Below are 20,954 nucleotides of genomic sequence, written 5' to 3'. Positions count from 1 at the left end.
TGTGTTGAATAACCACATAAAGATTAAATATGATGCTTTTTTGCCACGATTTGACAATTTTTCCTGCGGATGGAGAAATGGGAGTGTAAGATGAATACATTTGTCTTGAGTGTTAAAACATGTCAGCATATTTGTCTGTCGTTTGTGTTTCCAGGCCATGTCTGCTGTGCTGTGCTGCGGGCCTGTGTTTGATAACGTTGGCCTCTCTCCAGACGGGTACCTCTATAAGTGGCTGGATAATATACTAGCCTGCCAGGATCAGCGGGTATGTGGCCAATACTTTACCACCGTGGTGCATTTAAACAAAGGGCTGACCCAGAAAGCTGCCCCGATAGCTTGCTGAAGCTTGCTGTGTAAAAGCCCGACACTAGTCGTTGCCAACCGCTCACCATTATCTCGCAGGAGTGCTGGCAAGTAGTGAAGGAAGGTTTCGTCTTAAAATAAATTTGTCTGATATTGTTTTCATTTCAGTTTACTGTGATACAAGATAAAGCACCTGCATGTTTATTCTACAAATTCCTTCTCTGCAAAATTGACTGAGCTTTTCTGTTGGCTTAAGGAGTAGCATTTAGTGTAAAAGTAGCCAAGAAAATGTAATTTATCATCTTTTTGGTATGACAGAAGTAGAGCTACTTGAATCATTTTACATTAAATCCTTGAATCTTTCAAAAACAGACAGTCCTGTAAAAAAACTAATATAAAATCAGGAATACATACAGGGGATCCTTGAAAAAGAAGTGAAATTTAGGAGTGTGTGTTGATATCCACTCCTGGCTCAGGTCCACCAGCTTGGCTGTGAAGTAGTCATCCTGCTCCTGGAGCTCAATGCCGACCAGGTCAACCTTTTCAACTGGGCTGTGGATCGCTGCTACACAGGCTCCTACCAGCTTGCCTCAGGCTGCTTCAAAGCCATTGCTACCGTCTGTGGCAGCAGGTACAAAATCTCACAATCTCTCTGTCATCTGTTTCACTAGTTGAGATCAGCTTATTCTGCACATAGTTTTTTTTATCAGGGCAGTTTTGTTCTTATCTTTATTTCTTTTTGTTGAGTTTGTATGATGTCATCTTTTGTTTACTGGCATGCAACTTCTTTTGAGATCCAATTAATTAAGGTTTTGCCTAATTAATTTAGATACTTTATCCTCTAGATCATCCAGATTTCTTGTACAAAGGGAGGAAACCACTGGCAAATTAGCTTAAGCTTCAAAGCGTCACCTCAGCTAATCCTCTTAAAGGGCTCACTATTCGTCTGAGATCGGCCTTCCTCTCTTGCTTTATCTCACAAACATTAACCCAAGCACAGACCTTTAAATACTGAAACATTACCTCATTGTAATGTTTTTTTTCTCTTTATCTTTCTTATTTGCAGAAACTACCCAAGTGATATAGTGACACTACTGAATCTGGTGCTCTTCAAGGCATCAGACTCCAACAGAGAAATCTATGAGATTTCAATGCAGCTAATGCAGGTGAGAAATACGAGCATTGTTGTTTGTGGTGCCAATGTGTAATTTTCTGTGGATAAAAGTAGGCTACACACTTCCCATTTTTCTTTCAACAGATTCTTGAAGCTAAGTTGTTTGTATACTCTAAGAGGATTGCAGAGCAAAAGCCAAACAATATCCTTTACGGCACCCACGGTCCACTGCCGCCTCTATACAGTGTCTCCCTGCCTCAGCTCTCCAGCCAGCTGGCCAGGATGTACCCTGAACTCACACTTCCTCTGTTCTCAGGTAGCTCTTCATATAGTATTTGAATGTGTGTGAGTGTGTGTGGCTACAGTAGGGTTGGCTGTGGTATTTCTGCCTGCTGTAATACTCTCACAGGCTTGTCATCTTCTCTTGGTTTCCCACTAAATGCTGCTTGCTCATCTTCCCAAGAAGCCTTCCTCCCACTTCCTGAACACTTGCTGACCCCTATGGACACTCCCACTGACCACAGAAACACTGAAAGCTTAACTACACTAAGTTTAAGTTGAATTCATATGTGGATCAGGATTAAACAGGCAATTATGGTGAAACTGAGTATACATTATGTGTTTGATTTCCATGCAGGATGTAAACACCGCAGTCCCCACTGATGTTATTCTGATGTTGGTATTGCCTTCATTCTGTTTGTTCCAGAGGTTAGCCAGAGGTTCCCCACCACCCATCCCAATGGGAGGCAGATCATGCTGACCTACCTCCTGCCCTGGCTCGGTAACATCGAGCTGGTGGATAGCGGCTTGCTGCTTCCAGTCTTCACACCGTGCACCTCGGATTATGACGCTTCTAGTCGGGCAACCAGCACAGCTTCATCCCACCAACTGAAGGGCACTGGCTGGGGCTCCCTACAAGCCACATCTATGGTTCTCAATAACCTCATGTTCATGACCGCCAAGGTAAAGTCCTGTTGGGGAATCATAATGAACTTGGGTGCAGGTAATCTAAGGTCAGTGCAAGCTAACATGACACTATGTATGTACACAGTATGGAGATGACTTACCTGGACCAGAGATGGAAAACGCCTGGAATGCTTTAGTCAGCAATGAGAAGTGGAGCAACAATCTGAGAACCGCACTGCAGTTTCTCATCAGCTTATGTGGTGTCAGCAGTGACACAACCCTTCTGCCATATGTAAGATACATCATTTAGGCCATCTGGAAAATGTTATGCGGCTATTTTTTCTTTTGCTTTCGACAGTTTTATCAATGGTATTCTGTCATATGTTTGTTCAGATAAAGAAGGTGGTGATCTATCTGTGTCGAAACAACACCATGCAAACCATGGAGGAGTTGATATTTGAGTTACAACAAACAGATCCGGTCAACCCTGTGGTGCAGCACTGTGATAGCCCTCCTTTCTATCGCTTCACTGCCACAAGCAAGGCCTCTACAGCAGCCTCAGGTACATCTTTTAACTAAGCTACATCCCATTTTTTTTAAATGAAAATCAACCAACCAGGAAATCCCAACTGCTCCATTGAACCACTTAATGGCCAACCATAGAAAACTCAACAGTACAGATTCCATTGGTGAATGTGAAGCAGTGTTGGTGTTAAAGATCGTGCTCAGTTGACTTTCCTTGAATAAACCGTAAAATTAAAGTGTTTTTTCCTTTTTTCACTCACTTCTAGGCACCACATCGAGCAGCAATACTGTTGTTGCGGGCCAGGAGAGCTTTCCTGACACAGATGATACCAAGACAGCAAAGGACAACGAGGAGAGGTACAGTCAACAATGAGATCTTAAAGCTTGACATTAGATTGATTACAGTATTAGCAAGAACCATCATGATGGGTTTTTTTTCTGTCTTCAGGCTTAGCCACATAATGCGAACACACAACCGCCTGGAATCACGCTACAGCAACAGCTCAGGCGGATCTTACGATGAAGATAAGAGTGAGTATATTTTGGTATCGCACACCCTATTAAAAAATGTAGTTGTCATGGTCTTGTGAGTGTGGAATACACAGACTGGGTTGGAGGATAAGATGGTGACCGGCATGGTGTCATTGATAATGCATGAGCAGTGCAGAGTGTCCTGGGGCTCTTAAAAGGCTTCGGTGAGAACTGGCACCGAAATAAAAGTAATCGAGCAAAGGGCCTCTGCACTGCTGCCAGCGGCCCAAAAACAGCTTTGTTGTGAGTATGAGTAATGACACAATGAAAAGCATCCCTAAATAGCCTTTAAGGGCTTATCCTCAAAATTGAAGTTCTCCTCTGTGCATATATAATTTTTTTGTATTTTTAAAGTATTTGAATGCACCTCCTATTTACATCAGTGACATGTTCTACTTTTCTATGTGGCTACATGCTATCCATGTCCATTTATTAAGCTGTGGCCATAGGCATTATGTTTTTGGGTTGTCCGTCTGTCTGTCTGTCCCATTCTCGTGAACACAGTATCTCAGGAACACCTTCAAATTTGGCACAAACATCCACTTCGACTCAAGGATGAACAGATTAGATTTTGGTGGTCAAAAGTCAAGGTCACTGTGACCTCACTAAACACGTTTTTGGCCATAACTCAAGAATTCATATGCTAATTATGACAAAGGTTCATAGAAATGTCTCAAAGGATAAAATGATGAATTGATGACATTTTATATCCAAGAGGTCAAAGGTCAACTTCACTGTGACATCACAATGTTCTGCAAAAACATTTTTCTGGCCATTATTCGGCGCCATAACTCCGCATTTCACATTTGGTCAGATACTGAATTGGTGACACTATTCTTGGGTTCCCACCTTGAAACTGTGGTGATTGTAGAGATCTTCAGTGCTGCCGGGTTGAAGATGTGTGTGAAGTGTTCACGTTTTAGAATTTGTAGCATCTTTGCATTTTGCTTTCCCAAAGTATTTGTATGAGTCTACCCTCTTCACTTCCTCTCCCTGGATGGCAACTAGGACAGGGGGCTTTCTGTTCCTCTGGTAGTCCACCACAAGCTCTTTGGTTTTGGTGATATTGAGCTTCAGGTGATTATCATAGCACCATGTGACAAAGTTCTCTATCAGTCCTCTGTATTCCTCTGTAAAAATAGTCTCTAAGTGACGACAGCATGTTTCTCACTGGAAATTATTCACGCAAATCCTGTCAATATAGTGATAACATCCATTTTGCCAAAAATACACTTAATACCTCATTACATTCCTTCAGTCTTCACCAGAAATATTATATGAGTCTAGGCAGACATGGATGTAAACTGCAACTTCAGTGGCTGACGGAGGCATACAACCGCAAGGCAGTATTTCTAATTTTGTTGTAATTTGTCCTGTATGTGGCGGGCTACATTACAGCAGTACAATTTTCTGTTAATCTTTTAGGTGAACCTCTTCCTCCCTACGCTGATTGGCTGATGGTCGTGGTTGAGACCAACCAGCCTCATCCTCTGCCCATGCCTCTAAATGGAGGATGTTGGGCTCCACTGGTGGACTTTTTGCCAGAGACCATCATTCCCAGAGGACCACTGCACAGGTTAGACTATTACAGTAATACAAAATTGCAAATTGTACTTTTTGACTACTTGAGATTGAGACATTTACTTTGAGGTCTTCCATCAAACTGATTGTGCATCCTATAATCACCTGCCAAAGTTAATTTTTTAAGCACTATTTAATCACTTAAAAATAGCTGTAGATAAAGGCAGCACTATACCACTTCTCTGTGGTGATGCAGTGCATAACAAGGTCATCCTTTTGTGGTATGGATTTGATTTGTGGTTTAGACCTGTTTTTTACTGCAGTATCCGAAATGTGCAACGTGTGACTCATATAATGTAGAAGCTTTACAGTGTGTGCCGTGTTTTTTGTTACAGGTGTAATATAGCAGTGATCTTTATGACAGAGATGGTAGTGGACCACAGTGTGAGAGAGGATTGGGCCATGCACCTCCCTTTACTGCTACACGCCCTATTTTTGGGTAAGTTCATGCTGTAGTCAGTCATCTAAGTAAAACCTATATATGTAATTTCAATAATATACACATATTTTGCATAACACAGGGACAATAGATGAATGCAGATGATGAAAATACAAATTTGTCAAGTATTATGAGTCCAAAAAGATGCATCACTGTTGTATTTGTAAGTGCAAAGACTTGACTAATTTGGTTAAAGTTGCTCTTCTTGTAGATTTTTTTCATCCAGTTCCAAATGGCTCATTTCGCATCATTACATTTTTTGGGTGGACTCTGAGCTCAAGGCTGTGAAACTGGAAAGGGAACATCAACAAATGACACCTCATCATCAAAGAACAAGTTGCTGAAACAGACTGTGTGTTTTCTGTGTTTCTGTCTTCAGGCATGGATCACTACCGTCCTGAGGTGTTTGAGCACAGCAAACGTCTCCTCCTCCACCTGCTCATCACATTATCCTGTAACAACAACTTCCAGGCCATCGCTTCAGTCCTTCTGCAGACACGAGAAATAAATGGCACCAAGACCCTCACATGCAAACCAAGCCTTCAGCCAGAGTATTCACCTACAGGTAAATTCATAGGCATTTATTAATACTCATTTGTGTGCATACATTCAACTTGAAAAAATATTATATATACAGTGTATATGACATAAAACTTAACAGAAAGGTTAAGGTAGACCAGGGTCTAGTTGTCAGAGCAGCTTGGCATTTGACACATTGCTCTTCTCTCTGGCTAATATGAGCTTGAACATCAGGAGGGAATGGCTTACATTCCCGTCAGAGGATAGATAAGTTTCTTATCTGGGGAGAAAATATTTGGACACTGTGCCAAAAGCAATATTGAGCACAGAGGACATCAAAGGTCTTGATTAAAGCATTCCATGCTGCTATTTTTATCCTCTTGCCCCAATTGGGGCCATCTGCTACGGCTTGGATAGGCTGGTTTGTTTCCCCTCCTCCCCCTGCTGAAAATTTGTTTTGCAAATGTCTAGACATTTTGAAATGCCCAGAATATTCTTTGTGCATTTGACCAATTAAATGCAAGTTGTATACTAAAAATAGGGATTTCTCTTTTGTGAATAATACATCATGATAACATTGCCATTAAGATCCAAAGATAACATCCCATTTTCCTCTTAGTCATTGTAACTTCACTCCCATTTCTGTTATATCTCTATGTAAATGTATAATATTTTGCAGAAATAGTCTGTTTGTAAATTAACAACAGGGAGATTCCATTTGTAGCAGATTATTAGTTAAACATGACAGTTCCACCACATTAAATAAATCAGTAGACAAGGCTAATTAGATTCAAATTCCAAACATGTTAAAACACAGGTCATGCTGCTCACTACATGATCTCTACTTACATAACTCCTGCCATCTCCACCTGAACGTTGCAGTTAGGGAAATTAAATCAGACATCCAAATGAACCACTGTAACCTGTTTCTGATCACACACCTGTTCCTCTGTTGTGCTCAGGAGGTTTTGACTTCCTGCGGGAGTGCCAGGCGTCTCCTGTGCCAGACTCTGGTCTGAGTTCCTCTTCTACATCATCCAGTCTGAGCCTGGGGGGCAGCAGCAACAACCTCCCTGAGATCTCACAGGAGATGGAGGAGCTTGTGGCCTCCAATAAAGTGGATGAGAAGACTAACAAGCTCATAGAGTTTTTAACCACAAGGTACTGATGTTAATATGTTGTTACCCTGGTAGTGAGAATAATTACTGGCAAGTGTGGTACTGTAGTTAAGCTATGAGAATGAAGTTTTAGATAAATATACACATTATCCACCAAAAACATTTTACTTATACAGTCAGAAATACCATTATGACTCACTGATATACTTTCTCATACTTCTTGATGTAGATTACCACCTAGTGGTGCTGTATGCATAGTGCATCATTAATTTTACACATTGTAAGTTCGAAATATAACTGTCATCTTGCAAACTGTTGTGAATTGTTCAGATTTTATTTTAAATTATTTATGCCAGTTTAGGTACAGATATTTAATAGGCTAAACTGAAGCAAGGTATCTCCAGAATTTGGGCTTGGTTTCCTGCTTCTAACATGACAGACATGTCACATTACTATGTGTTGTTAGTGACTAAAATACTATTGTTTTATAGAGCGTATGGACCACTCTGGTGCCATGAAGACATTTCACCAAAGAATCAAATTTCAAAAAGCACTGGGCAGCTGACGAACTTCCTGCGACATGTGGTATCTGTGTTCAAAGAATCCAAGTCAGGTAAACCAATATATACCCACCCTTCATTATTAGAAATTTTCACTACAAAACACTACCTTTGCTTAGCAATAGTTTAGTTTTCATTTACTCACTCCCCTCTCTTTCCGTGTTAGATTTCCACCTGGAGCAGCAGCTCAGTGACGTGGCGCTGCAGACAGCCTTGTGTAGTTCATCGCGTCACTACGCTGGCCGCTCCTTCCAGGTGTTTCGAGGCCTCCGCCAGCCCATCTCTGCCCACGGTGTGTCCGACCTGCTGTCAAGGCTGGTGGAAGTAGTTGGAGAACATGGAGAAGAAGTGCAGGTTAGTGCTGTGTGTGTGTATATATACATGATGTGTGTAAGCATGTGGATGTGAGTATGAGAGCACTATGTATTACTAAACTCTGGAGCTTATGGATAAACCAGGTAGAAGTTTCTTCTTTTTCGTCTTTATTGCTGTCACTGCCCATCAGCAATTTATAATAGGACTCAGATCAGTAAACAGAAACTGTTGCCAACACTGAGGAACTGTATGAACTGAAAACCTGCAGCCTCAGTCTCAGTATGTATTGGTTTATATTTTATCTTCTGGGGTTTTTTTTAAGCAAATAGCACATGGATGCAGTGCTGTTAAGTAAATGGCTTGGATACTCCAGATGTTTGACCCTCTTACCAGCTCATGAACACTGCATTATATCCAATAATCATCTAATGGCAGAAATCCTACATCATCATCTAATCTGTCCATCAAATGCTATCCAAACCCATCTGTTACTTTTTAAAAGTAACAGACAAATAAACAATACACAACCTCTCTCTAAATTCATCTGATTTTTTAGTTTTAACAACAAATTGAGCCTGAGAAGCCCTACATTTTTTGCCAGTTATTAAATACTGTTATCATTAAATTCAGGATAAAATAAATTACTCCACAGAACTGCAGCTGTCTCTTGTTTCTTTCTTGCAGGGCTACGTAATGGAAGTATTACTTACACTGGAATCTGTGGTGGATAACTTGGCTGAATGTCTCAAGAACAATGACCTCATGGCTATCTTGACAAGGTTTGTATCTTCTCTACATATTGTTTTGTTTAAGGATTTTTTTTGTTGTTAAAACATCTAGTAACTTTAACAATTTGCTTGTTTAATCCCAGAGCATCATCTCCAGATTTCCTCACCAGTTTCAAGCTGATGTCCAACAGGAAAAGCACAGGACAGCTCAACCTCAGAAGGGAAGAGAGGAGCCGACATCAGAGAAGCTCCTCTGTCCCCAAGAAGTTTGGGGAGGCGGACAGGTGGTCCGATCCACCTCGCAGTGCCACACTGGACCGTATCCAAGCCTGTGAGCAGCAGGCTTTGTTAGCCAAAACCCGCAGCACATCCTCATCTAAAGACAACATCACCGACCCAACCAACATCAACCATCCCAGCAACCTGCTAGCCACCATCTTCTGGGTGGCGGTGTCACTGATGGAGTCAGACTTTGAGTTTGAGTATCAGATGTCTTTGAGACTGTTGAATAAGCTGCTGAGCCACTTGTCGCTGGACAAACAGGAGAACAGGGAGAAGCTGGAGAAACTGCAGAGCCAGCTGAAATGGAGCAGCTTCACTGGGCTCCAGCAGCTGCTGCTGAAAGGCTTCACCTCCGTGTCCACAACTGACCTCACACTTCAGCTCTTCTGGCAACTCACACCTGTGTCACGAGTGCCTGTAGTGGACACTTCACAAGCTAAAGGTACAATGTAGGGCTGATAATAATGAATGCTGATATTTTTTAGATTTTATATTGCTGTTAACTAATACACTATATTGTGCCAATATTGTTACATTTTACAATTTTCATGGCAAAGCACCTAAAAATTCAGAACCACCATCAGCCTGGCTCATAAAATAGCTCTTATCCTGGATCCACATAACACGACGTACATGGCAGTGAGCATTCTACAAAGTGATTTTTCAAAGGGAATATTTTCATGTGAAACATAAAATATTGAATTAATATGTCTGTTTCGTCCATCAGGATTTCCTTTGAATGTTCTCTGCCTGCTCCCACATCTCGTGCAGAACTTTGATGGCCCCACGCACTTCTGTCAAGATGTTGCTGAGAGGATAGCCCAGGTTTGGCTCTATTAACATATGTCTGTACTCATTTTTTTGGCAGATAACGTTATGTGTTTAGCTGATATACTTCTTGTGTGTAGGTTTGCCTTGAGGAGAAGAACGCCAAGCTCTCCAACCTCGCTCATGTCATGACTCTGTATAAAACACACTCCTACACACGAGACTGCTTCTCCTGGGTAAATGTAGTGTGTCGATATCTTCACGAAGCCTTCTCGGATATCACTCTCAGCCTGGTCACTTACATGGCAGAGGTTTGTGAAGCCATGCTATCAGCTGATCATATATTTGCTTTGCACAGTCATGTTGTTGTCCAGTAATATCTTAGTTTCTCAAGTGTTGCTAAATAAATGTAATTATTTTGTAACAGCTGTTGGAGAAGGGTCTCCCCACTATGCAGCAGACCCTTTTACAAATCATCTACAGCCTCCTGAGTCACATGGACCTGAGTGGAATTCAAGCCAAACCCTTCAACATGGAGGTGCTCAAGACAATTGAGAAATTTGTCCAGGTGAGTTAAAATGGGAGTGTTTCACTTTACATAATTAATTTGATTATGCAGTGACTGTTTTCCCTGTCCCAATATTGATTCATAGTTAATGGCAGTCAATGTTTATAAGATATGTCTATGATCTGAGATATATATGCCTGGAAAGTAAAAACATTTGCATCACCCAGATCTGATGTGATCAGTGGAAATTTTTAGGCATTAGGGTCTGAGTAAGAGTCTTGTATTGCCTGTTCCTTTTGAAAATGTTCACAGGGGAAAAAAAGCTGTCTTGTGTTCAGCGCAGTAAATTTGTAGACACACCCAAACTATAAACAGTCTGCTGCAAGCAGGGCCTCTGCTTATTCTCCTACTGAATCCATTTTCCTTTTGCTTCCCCACTGTAGGGCATCTGCCAGAACACCTCTGTCTCTAAAAATAGAACTACATTAAAACACACAAAAGGACTTTTGTGGTCGTCTCTTTCTAAACATGTGGTTGTGTTGGTTTTTGTCTGCGTGTATGGGTGAATTGCTGTGTGTATGTCTGCACTGTGTATAGACTGTCCATTGGAGGGAAGCACTAAATATTCTGAAGCTGGTGGTTTCTCGATCGGCCAGTTTGGTGCAGCCTTCATCCCCACAAAGTGACCTCTTCTATGAGGACATCAGTCGTGTTTGGGACCGGTCCTCCAAGGCCTTGCCTGGGAAAACACTGGATTTCCACTTTGACATATCTGAGGTTAGAGACTATTTCTTTGACTTTCTTTTTTACTATGACATTACTTGTGCAAAAGTAACTTTTTTTCAAGAATCTTGTGTAAAAGTTCTTTGTTTTAAAATGTGGAAAGCTTAATGCTAGTATGTTTGCCCCTGTATTTTTTCCTGTATTTTCTAGGGTGTGGTGCTTGTTGAGGTTATGTGGAATCTTTTTGAGCTTTTTGGAAAGGAAACATTTCTTCCCTTTCCTTAATGTTGATATTTCTTTTTGACCCAACCCCTTGAGATTAGCTTGAGAGCTGGAAAGGTAAACACAATTAGCCAAGCAGTGCAGTGCATGAAAGTGATGTCAAAGATACAGAGGGGTGTGCGTGTGGGAACTGAACAGGGAGCTATTTGTGTAGTTCATGAATGGCAGGAAATGATGTCAGCTCTTTGCTGCCGTCTTTTGTAAGTGAATCAGTGAGCTCTAGTGAATAGCCAACAGTGTGTGTATTTAACATTGAGACACACTGGACAAACCACTGATATTTCTTAAAATACCAAGATATTTTTAGACTGAGGGAAGAAGCAGAAGAAATGTAGGTCTTGTTTTCCTCAAATCCTTCACACTTTCAGAATGTGAAATGGAACAGAAACTGTGAACTTTGATAACAAATCAATGCCAAGTTACCAGATACCATCATCCTGGAACTGTCAAAGTACAGAAGGAGAAGGAACTGCCATGAAGCCTGTGTTATGGATCGGCTAAGGAGAAAGGGACTTCTCTTCTTCAAACTTTCCCTGACTCATCAAGGTTTTCTGTCTGCACATATCAATTTGTTTGTGTCCATGCTGTTAGACACCAGTGATTGGTCGGCGTTATGATGACCTGCAGGGCTCTCCAGGCCAAGATGGGAAAAGCAGAACCACAACAGTGACCCGCAGTACCTCCTCTACCTCCTCCGGATCCACCTCCAACAACGTCCTGGTGCCAGTCAGCTGGAAGAGGCCTCAGTCCTCACAGGTAAACACTTCTTAAATTTCCTTGCGAGGGGTGAAAATATGAAACAGTTACGATTTGATCAATGAGGACATCTAGTCTGTGTATTAAATCACTTCTTCGTGTCTTGTGTCCCGTAATGACGAGCAATTGAGTTTGCTTTTGACACATTCAAACTACGATGTGGTTCAAGTGAGATTGCATTTTTTCATGATTGCAATAATTCAATATATGACATCCAAATTGAATTAAAAATATTTCCATTTTCTCTTTCCCTCTTGCAGAAAAGAACACGAGAGAAACTGGTGAATGTGTTATCTTTGTGTGGACAAGAAGTGGGGCTAACAAAGAATCCTTCGGTAAGATACACTACATTTTAGCAGTGCATTGAATTTCAACCCTTCAGTATCATGCATTCAAGAACAGCCAGTAAGCCCTTTTAATTATTGTCGGTTTTTTTCTCTGTGTAGGTGATTTTCTCCAGTTGTGGAGAGCTGGACCTCATGGAGCATCAGCCTAGCCTGGTGTCCTCCGACGATGGGACCCGGGACCCCGACAACATGGATGACACCACCTCAGAGCAGCAGTTCAGAGTCTTCAGGGACTTTGACTTCCTGGATGTAGAGCTTGAAGATGGAGAGGTGAGTTCACGGTTTTAAAATACTGGTAAAGCAAGACAGACAAACATTAGCACACAGATGTATATTTCAGCAAAGAGCAATCTTAAAACTGTTTTGGTTCTACCTGCTCTGTGTAATGGGGTTTCTTTTTTCTGTTTTTTCTGTGTGCGCTATCTAGGAGCTACAGGTAAGTTTAGTCATGCTACAATTCTTCTTGCTGTGTTCTTTAAATGAGTGTTGGCTTGTATACTGTAGATTATTTTGTAAACTTCTACCCCGATGGCAAGGGGTAGCACATGAATGCGTATGCTATGTAATATACAGTAAAGATTCTGCAGTGTCCATGTAGAGTTAGAGAGATATTCACTCAGTTTGATGCATTAGGAACACAGTATGTATAACGTATTTTTGACATCACGTTGGACTAATTGTTTCCAGTGAAAGGCATGTATACATGAAACATCCCTTCTAGGATTAGGATTAGGCTTTATTCTGATGATATACACGTTGTTGTTCACATTGTTAAAGCAGTAATATTGTTGTTTATTTAACTGGTTAAATTTAGCATCCCTTATAATGTATTATTTGAATAAGGGTATCACTTTTAGTACTCAGTGTATCTAAAGATAGAAAATTTTGTACCCTGGAACATAGTGTCCTTTTTTTCCTTGTGCTGCAAAAAAATCACACTGACAGAAAACTAAAACAACTGCCGTGGTCAACAAAAGTGCACCACAGACAGTTTGATAGTTTCATGTGTGAGGAAAAATTTCTGACCACATTTAACTGTTTTTTTGATTGAAGTATGGTTTACTTTTAAAGGAAGCAAAAATATTTTAATGCTTTACCTAAGCAGGCAAATGTCAAAGCTTTTGCTTTCCATCAGTGGTAGGTATCAAGCTAATCACCACAGGAAATCTCCCTTGTTTGATCTGTTGATGTGGAGCTTCGGGGGAATGTGGAAGTTGGCCGACATCTCCAGAGTCATGTCCAGATGAAAAGTCACTCTGCATCTTAAACAGTTAGACTAAAGGGATGAAAACCTGTAAATATTTAAAGTCTGACTATATCAGGGTATTCTCAAACCTAAACTTTTCTGCCAGCTTCACCAGCATCTTGGCCACTTTGATCAAGTATTTGAAGAAACTTTCCATGTGAGGATACACTGAAGTGTTCATGACACTACGTCAAGCTCCAGTATTCCTTCCATTTGTTGCTATGAGAAAAAACTCACCCAGAGACTTCCCCTCTTTGAACGTGCACTGCATGGTTGTGTGAATGTGTGTATACAGTATATGTGTGTGCATGTGTTTGTGTTTGAGAGGAGGTCATGCTGTGCTTCTTGGTGCTTGATAACTAAAGGCTGGTCTCTATTACAGGGAGAGACCATGGATAACTTTAACTGGGGTGTGCGTAGACGCTCCATGGACAGTCTGGACCGGAGTGACCTGCAGGCCCTGGAGGAGAGCCAGCTGTCCATCAGCATGCCCAGCCTCAGCAAGATCACCCATGAAGACTCAGACGAGTCGTCTGAGGAGGATTCACTCACTGCCAGCCAGATACTCTCCCACTCACAGCTTGTAAGTTCATCTTTGTTTATATGCTGGTAAATTTAAGTTATAACGCAAGGAAAACCTAGTGAAACCTTCCAGTCTTTTCCTTTATACTAAATCTGTGCTGTTAGAAATGAAGAACTTAGCTGTTGTAGAGAGCAGAAAATTAGCCTTATTTTAGTCCTAACAAGAAATGTTACAAACTCTTTCCACCTTGGACACTCAATAAGCTTTCCTCTTGTGCCACCCTGAGGTTGCTTTAATTGTTGCACAATGCACACAAAATATCTCATATTGTACTGTAATCAAAGATTCTGTGTTCAAGGGCCATTAGCGAGACTTTAAACTTTGGCATCATCTATTGCATCATCCTTCTGGTATTCCATGACTAAAGATCATCATACAGTAGAAGCAGAGTTTTGTGGAAACTGTAATAGCAGATGCCAAGCCGATGTGTCCACGCAGCTGTCACACCACTCCTCTCTTGTTCCTGATTTGTCTACCACTCTACCACTGTCAGTGCTTACAGGCAGCTCAGGAATGTTGGAGATTTCACAGTGTTACAGTCAGTTTCAATCCAGTGTCTTCGGTTGTTGTTTCTTTCGATTTTCCAAAAAAAGCTTTAATCTTTGTTGAAAAATGGCACATGTACTATTTAGAGAAGATCACACGTTTGACTTTGTCTCTTTGCAGATTGTCAGCCTCTCTCCAACAGCAGAGATCAATAGTATGGACTCTCCCTCCGCCTTTTGTAATACAACTTCAGCTGATTCAACTCCGCTGAACACCAAAAATCCTAGCTTCGAGGCCCAACTGCCAGAGGACTCGAAGCAGCGGGTGAATAAGGGCTTCAGAGTGTCTGAGATACTGGGAACTACTAATTCCTATCGCAATTCTATACTTGAGTTTTTTACTAATTTTGCCAAATAGGAGCTATTCTCTTGCAACCTCTTTTGTGAAATGTGTTGGATGTTTTATGTGCTTTGGGTTCAGTCTATGTTAAATATTATTTTGTGGCGCTGTGACTTTTCTACATTTCCTCTCTTCAAAATAGAGCATGAGTCAGTCATTTCTAGACACTTCAGTAATTGCATGCTAAAAAGGAATGAACTAAAAACTGCAAGCAGGCAAATCATAACGCTTTGGAGTAGTTTGTGCCTTACTTAATTGTGGCAGAGATTGTCCTGGGATTTTAGGGGGTCATAGTCAGCAATAGTAAAAAGGTCTTTTTTCTTTCTGTGTCTGTCCGTTTAAGGCAATGTGTATACCTATTTCTTCTGTGTGGGTGGCTCTAAGCAACAACTAAAAACTCTTGGCATGTGGGAAGTCAAGAAAGGTTTACACATTGCCTGTCCCAAAAGTGTGCAGGGCCACAATGCTGGCCAATTTAAATTATTTTATGATCTATTTAATTGGCACAATTTACGCACACTAAATTTACCAAATAAAAGAAAACAGCACAAGGAGTGTCCATAGGGTCCCAAGGCAAGGTTAGTGTATCCAAATTATCTGTTTAATAATTAATTATAACAGAGGGAACTAATTTCAGTTAATAATAACCTTTACTGCATGCTGCATCACTATTTGTTCATGACTTTAGTTATTTTTGCCAAATGTTGAGAAGGCATGTGTCTCGCTTGCTTTCTCTCAGAATGAGTCTTCACAAGAAGATGAAGATACAAATGTCCATGAAGACGACGTGTCTCTCTGCATCAATGAACTTCCCTCTGAATTTCACTGTGGTGACAGTTTGACCCTGGACATGGTTCAAGGTGATTACAAAGGAGAACTGGACCTTGACAGCTGCTTACCCAGGTACATGCTCACAACTTTTCTCACAGCCAGGTAGCTGAAAAAGATAACATGACTCAATAAGTAAATTAAGTTGCATTAATTTAATTTTGTCCACTCAGTCTTGCCGAGGAGGAGAGGGACGACACGCTCGACGTGTCCCGTGCTTCCCCGCCACCATCACCCTTCTTCTCCGCCATCCTCGCAGCTTTCCAGCCGACAGTTTGCGATGATGCAGAAGAGGCTTGGCGAACTCACATCAACCAGCTTGTGTCTGACTCAGATGGAGCCTGTGTAGTCTACACTTTCCATGTGTTTTCTTCATTATTTCAGGTATTATAGCATTACCTTGTAGCCACGCTACACATAAATTCTATTAACAGTGTGCCTTTTCAAACCCAATAATTAAACTGAAAGGGTAACAGGATTAGTTATTTAAGTGATTAACCTTTGGAAAAAGAGGCTTCCTTTCAGAAGAGGTCTGATTAATTACAAAGAAGTCACTCTGTAGCCGCTTTCAGCTTGAAAATCTTCCGAGATTCATCAACTAGATGTTGTCTACTACTACTACTACTACTGACCAAATGTGACAGGGGAGAATTTCAGGAAAAAATTGAAGTAATGACTGAATTTAAGTACTTTAAATGATGTAGGAGTGACTCACACAGTATCACAGCCAGCCTGTTCTTGCTTTGCAGAGTATCCAGACCAAATTTTGTTCCCTGACTTGTGATGCTGTCAGTTACCTCGGTGATGGCCTTAGAGGATTAGGTTCAAAGTTTTTGAGGTCTTCTCAAATGCTGACATCATGCTCAGAGTGTCCAACACTATTTATTGACGCAGACACAGTGAGTTACCCAACATTTTTCAGTTTATAATACTTTTTTTTAACAGTATGACATATTAGTGGCAGTTTAACAAATTGAAAACTTTCTTTTCACAGATTATGTCTTGTGGACTCCTGGAAAAAATGAAATTCAGTGTGTTGGAACTTCAAGAGTATCTTGATACTTACAACAACAGAAAGGATGCAGTTCTCACCGTAAGGAGATCAAATATTGTGCTTTAAAGTCTGAATGGCACCTGTTTTTTTGTTTGTTGTTAGTGAGTTATAGTGATTATGTCTCTTCTTTTTTACCCACAGTGGTTGAGCAACTGTAAGGCCACCTTTCCCAGGAGTCCTGGGGGCACCGTGATAACATGTCAACCAGCAGAGCATGAGGAAAAGGTAAAATGTTAATTTGTTTGGAATTTGAGCATTAACACTGACATGCTGTCACTCAAAGGATAATGTAGAATGCTGGATGGTATTTTGTAGGGCTTAGCTAATGCATTCAGACAGTGTGTGCAGAAACACAAAAAGTATTTTTGTCACATTTTTGTTACAAAAATGACTGAAAGTACTAAAGATTCAATTTAAACTGATCTTTCATACTGTATCTTTTGCATTGCGATTACTCTGTGATACTGTAGCTCTGTGAGTGTTACCTCTAATTTCCTAACACTATGTCAAGTTTCTGACAACCTTGAGTTGCCGCACGTCACTTTGATTATCTCATTCAATTGTCCATTGTGATCATTTTTGGCTCTGCTGGGCATGGGAGCAAATTCTCTTAAGTTGCATTTAATCTATCAGTAAACAATTACACTCACTTGATATTGAAAGGACAGGAAAAAGGAAACGTTTGTTGTTACAACCTGGCAATTAAGAGCAAGTAGGATGTGATAATATAGGTTGTCAAGAGACTCCCATTAAAGTGAGTGCATTTGTGCTAATGAACAGGCAAAATTGTTAATTTGCTTGCTTTTTTTCACTCAGCATTTTGATTAAAACATGGTGAATACTATCCCTTCTTTAAGTTCTAATTTACACACTTGCATCAACCCTCACTCTTCTTCCTCTGTGCATGTCAATAAAATGGCCTCTGTTAATACCTCTCACCTATTTTAAAATGAAAAATAAGGAATTGCATGCCCTTCCTTTGATTCTCTGTTTTCCTTACTTCTTTTCTGTCCTGTAACATGCTTGCTTTGTAGCAAATGGAATCTCTGGCTGTAAGTTGGATGAGGCTTGTTTCTCTTTGTTGTTTTGAATTGTCTTTAAATAGCTGCTGCAGGTTTGACATCTATTTAGCAGTTGTTGCACAGTAGTTGTATGTGAGCTTATTATCCACCTAAAAGCAGAACACTAAAAACATGTAATAAAGTATAGTAAAACCTAGCAAGAGAAAACTAGCAATGAAAAGAAATGTGCTAATTTTAACCATTTTTTTCTCTCTTTTCAGCAACTGGAGCTCTGTCAAAGACTCTACAAACTCCACTTTCAGCTGTTGCTGCTTTTTCAGTCCTACTGTAAACTGATTGAACAGGTCCATGCAATAAGCTCTATTCCCGAGGTGAGTACACCATGCTTTTGTGTTTGTTCCATCATACCCACTGTCTAATCCATGTCCTTGTTTAATAATATTAATTCCTCTCAACCTTTTAGCTGACAAATATGTCCAGAGAGCTCAATGAGTTGAAGACCAATCTGAGAGTAGCAGCAGCCTCAGTGACAAATGATGAGATTTCTGCCCCTGAAAGCTTCTGCTCTGAGCCCACCTTCAGCTCCTCTGAGGCCGCTGTGCAAGCCATTCTCGAGGGTTTGAAGAACAACGAGTTTGCGACAGCTGTCCGCCATATTCGTGAGTGCAGGTGAGAAAAGCGAAAGGCTTGTTTCATTGTTTATTTGGATTGTATGCTGTCAACTGTTGCCCTCAGTCAAACAATACTTGATTTTAATTGCAGAACAATGTGGCCTAATGACATCTTTGGAAGCCAATCTGAAGATGAGGTCCAGACCTTGCTGAACATCTACTTCAGACATCAAACCTTGGGTCAGACAGGAACTTTTGCTCTGGTGGGCTCAAAGCAGGACCTGACAGAAATCTCTGTCAAGTTAATGGAACTTAACGGAGAGATTCGGGACATGATCCGGCGAGCCCAGGGCTACCGAGCCATCACAGCTTTCCTCCCAGACTCCAGGCTTTCAGGCTCAACTCTTTGATGGAAGACTGGCAGTGTGTGACACCCGTCCCTGCTCAATACCTTGTCCTAAGCCTAGCCTCTGGTCCTGTCTGGGGTTGCTGCTATCATCTCAGTGGTTTACAAGCTCTCACCCGGGAATAACAAAGCCTCCCTTTCTCGTCTTGCTCAGAGTACATCAGAATGTCATAAAATATGATCTTCAGACGTGCAGCAATACTGTTGTTTTTTAGAGAGATCAGAGAAGTTGCTATTGCAAAGAAACGTAGGCTTTTATTGCACTAATAATAGATGTCACAAAGCGACCACTTGCTACTGAGGTCAACAACTTTCACATTTAACAAATGACATACCAAAGCTAAATGATTCAGTTATGTTGTTTTAATTGTCAAGGGAAAATGTGCAATCCTTCACGGAAGTGGAAGACTTTTACTGTATCCTCCTGAAAGAATGTATTTGAATATCATAGCATTGGAAAACAAACATTGTTAGTACAGAAAAAGGGAGGCTTCATTATTTGGTTAAAGTAGTGGGTCCTTTTGTGTGTGTGTCTGTGTTTGTGTGCGCGCGTTTGTGTGTGTGTGTTGTATGTGAGTTCGAGTGTGTGATTTAAACCTGACGACCATCATACTGTAGATGGAATTATGGATACTGATTTATATAAATTGTTCACATTTAACTACTTTGACATGCTGCAAATCTACTGTAATGTCTCCCAAACCTACATTCATTGTTGCTGTGTGGGTTATCTGTTACTTAAAACATCTTACTGTATCTTTTGACTGTGCAGCTTTTAGCAAATAGACAAATTATTTATATTATTTTCAAGAGAAAAACATGCTTTTATCAGACTAAACAAATATTTTGTTTCATCTGTTAAATCTGCCAAGCTTGCAAATTCTATGTATTATAAACTGTAGTAATAATGTTTATGAACAAACAAATATTTTAAATGAATAATTGTACATAGTCCAATGGGGGCTTTACTCAGACTCATAAGATTGTATTTTTATGAACTTACGATTTGAGTTGCATCTAGAGAGAAAGAGATAGCTACATATTTGTAAAGCTTCCCAGAAGAACTGTTGGTGTAGCCTCTCGCCTTGTAAATACTACTGCCTTTGCAATGTACTGTACTTTGGTGTTCTGTACACTTATGTAACAATACAAATAAAACTTACATTTGTTAAATATGGCTTCATTGTATGATTTGTGCAAATTATTTTTATTTAATTTTCTTTTGGAGAAGGAATCTTCAGGTAGTATGAAGTATACTGTAGCTTCATAAAGTTGCATTTTAATTGAGGTTTGTCTGATGTAATTTAATCTACCAATATACCAACACATGTTGGCATGGAGAAAAATTAAGTTGCAGATACACTTGCTAGAAATGCATTAAACAAAAATGATGATATTCTAGAAATTTGTTTTGGGAGATCAGAAGCAAAATCACTAATTCATCAGGGAATAATGGCATTTTGGCAGGAAACCTGAAATAACAACACTAAGAGTAGAGATAATAACAAAATTCAGAAGTCTGTCAGAGTGAGAAGTAATCGAGGTAAATGTAGGATAGAAGATGGTATTTTTTGTAGGTTAAGATTAGGACATACAGGACTCAGACTCACGGTATATAAAGTAGAGGATGCTACTTTACATGCCATGAAAACGACAGAGTCAGATAAATGTGAGACAAGTAACTGCAAGGAAACTTGAACATGTGTTGATAGATTGTGGGAAGTTCAGTGTAGAGAAAGACGGAAGGGCAGGGTGGTAGATATGGGAAGGGAATGGAGCTTCAAAGGCCTGTTAGAGACAGAGGGCACACAATTACAGGTTCAAAGGTTTTTATTTAAATATTTAAACGAAACAGGTTTAATATGCGGAATATAACTTCTTTATAATTGTTATTTGTTTGTTTGTTTTTGTTGTTTTAAGTCATGCTGTTACATACTCCGATACAATAGGTGGCGGCATGCACCGTTAACATTGGTTTGTAGTCCGTCAGTAAAACCAAAGAAGAAGAAAAAAG

The 20,954-nt window shown here is 40.4% G+C and overlaps 1 protein-coding gene across 3 annotated transcripts in view; it reads left to right on the top strand.

Moving 5' to 3' along the window:
• frya (furry homolog a (Drosophila)) overlaps positions 1 to 20,113 on the top strand; it is a 47,919-nt gene extending 27,806 nt beyond the window's left edge. For 2 of the 3 annotated variants that reach the window (XM_044354820.1, XM_044354821.1), the window contains exons 28-61: positions 155 to 265; positions 780 to 934; positions 1,370 to 1,469; positions 1,562 to 1,733; positions 2,124 to 2,380; positions 2,469 to 2,615; positions 2,717 to 2,885; positions 3,115 to 3,205; positions 3,297 to 3,379; positions 4,805 to 4,955; positions 5,296 to 5,399; positions 5,779 to 5,964; positions 6,881 to 7,079; positions 7,528 to 7,649; positions 7,763 to 7,950; positions 8,596 to 8,690; positions 8,783 to 9,363; positions 9,649 to 9,746; positions 9,830 to 10,000; positions 10,117 to 10,257; positions 10,795 to 10,974; positions 11,794 to 11,958; positions 12,219 to 12,293; positions 12,405 to 12,575; positions 13,934 to 14,134; positions 14,801 to 14,944; positions 15,759 to 15,922; positions 16,021 to 16,231; positions 16,597 to 16,746; positions 16,842 to 16,940; positions 17,043 to 17,126; positions 18,184 to 18,294; positions 18,387 to 18,592; positions 18,686 to 20,113. In XM_044354820.1, the coding sequence (XP_044210755.1) occupies positions 155 to 265; positions 780 to 934; positions 1,370 to 1,469; positions 1,562 to 1,733; positions 2,124 to 2,380; positions 2,469 to 2,615; positions 2,717 to 2,885; positions 3,115 to 3,205; positions 3,297 to 3,379; positions 4,805 to 4,955; positions 5,296 to 5,399; positions 5,779 to 5,964; positions 6,881 to 7,079; positions 7,528 to 7,649; positions 7,763 to 7,950; positions 8,596 to 8,690; positions 8,783 to 9,363; positions 9,649 to 9,746; positions 9,830 to 10,000; positions 10,117 to 10,257; positions 10,795 to 10,974; positions 11,794 to 11,958; positions 12,219 to 12,293; positions 12,405 to 12,575; positions 13,934 to 14,134; positions 14,801 to 14,944; positions 15,759 to 15,922; positions 16,021 to 16,231; positions 16,597 to 16,746; positions 16,842 to 16,940; positions 17,043 to 17,126; positions 18,184 to 18,294; positions 18,387 to 18,592; positions 18,686 to 18,944 (5,541 nt within the window). In that variant the 3' untranslated portion in view covers positions 18,945 to 20,113. Of the gene's footprint in view, positions 1 to 154; positions 266 to 779; positions 935 to 1,369; positions 1,470 to 1,561; positions 1,734 to 2,123; positions 2,381 to 2,468; positions 2,616 to 2,716; positions 2,886 to 3,114; positions 3,206 to 3,296; positions 3,380 to 4,804; positions 4,956 to 5,295; positions 5,400 to 5,778; positions 5,965 to 6,880; positions 7,080 to 7,527; positions 7,650 to 7,762; positions 7,951 to 8,595; positions 8,691 to 8,782; positions 9,364 to 9,648; positions 9,747 to 9,829; positions 10,001 to 10,116; positions 10,258 to 10,794; positions 10,975 to 11,793; positions 11,959 to 12,218; positions 12,294 to 12,404; positions 12,576 to 12,732; positions 12,742 to 13,933; positions 14,135 to 14,800; positions 14,945 to 15,758; positions 15,923 to 16,020; positions 16,232 to 16,596; positions 16,747 to 16,841; positions 16,941 to 17,042; positions 17,127 to 18,183; positions 18,295 to 18,386; positions 18,593 to 18,685 lie in introns of all 3 variants that reach the window. The other variant, XM_044354819.1, reaches the window with a different exon arrangement.
• Positions 20,114 to 20,954: the final 841 nt, after the last annotated feature.

Source organism: Thunnus albacares, chromosome 6 (genome assembly GCF_914725855.1).
Source record: "Thunnus albacares chromosome 6, fThuAlb1.1, whole genome shotgun sequence".
NCBI classification, from domain to species: domain Eukaryota; kingdom Metazoa; phylum Chordata; class Actinopteri; order Scombriformes; family Scombridae; genus Thunnus; species Thunnus albacares.
This window is presented reverse-complemented; position numbering and strand designations above follow the sequence as displayed.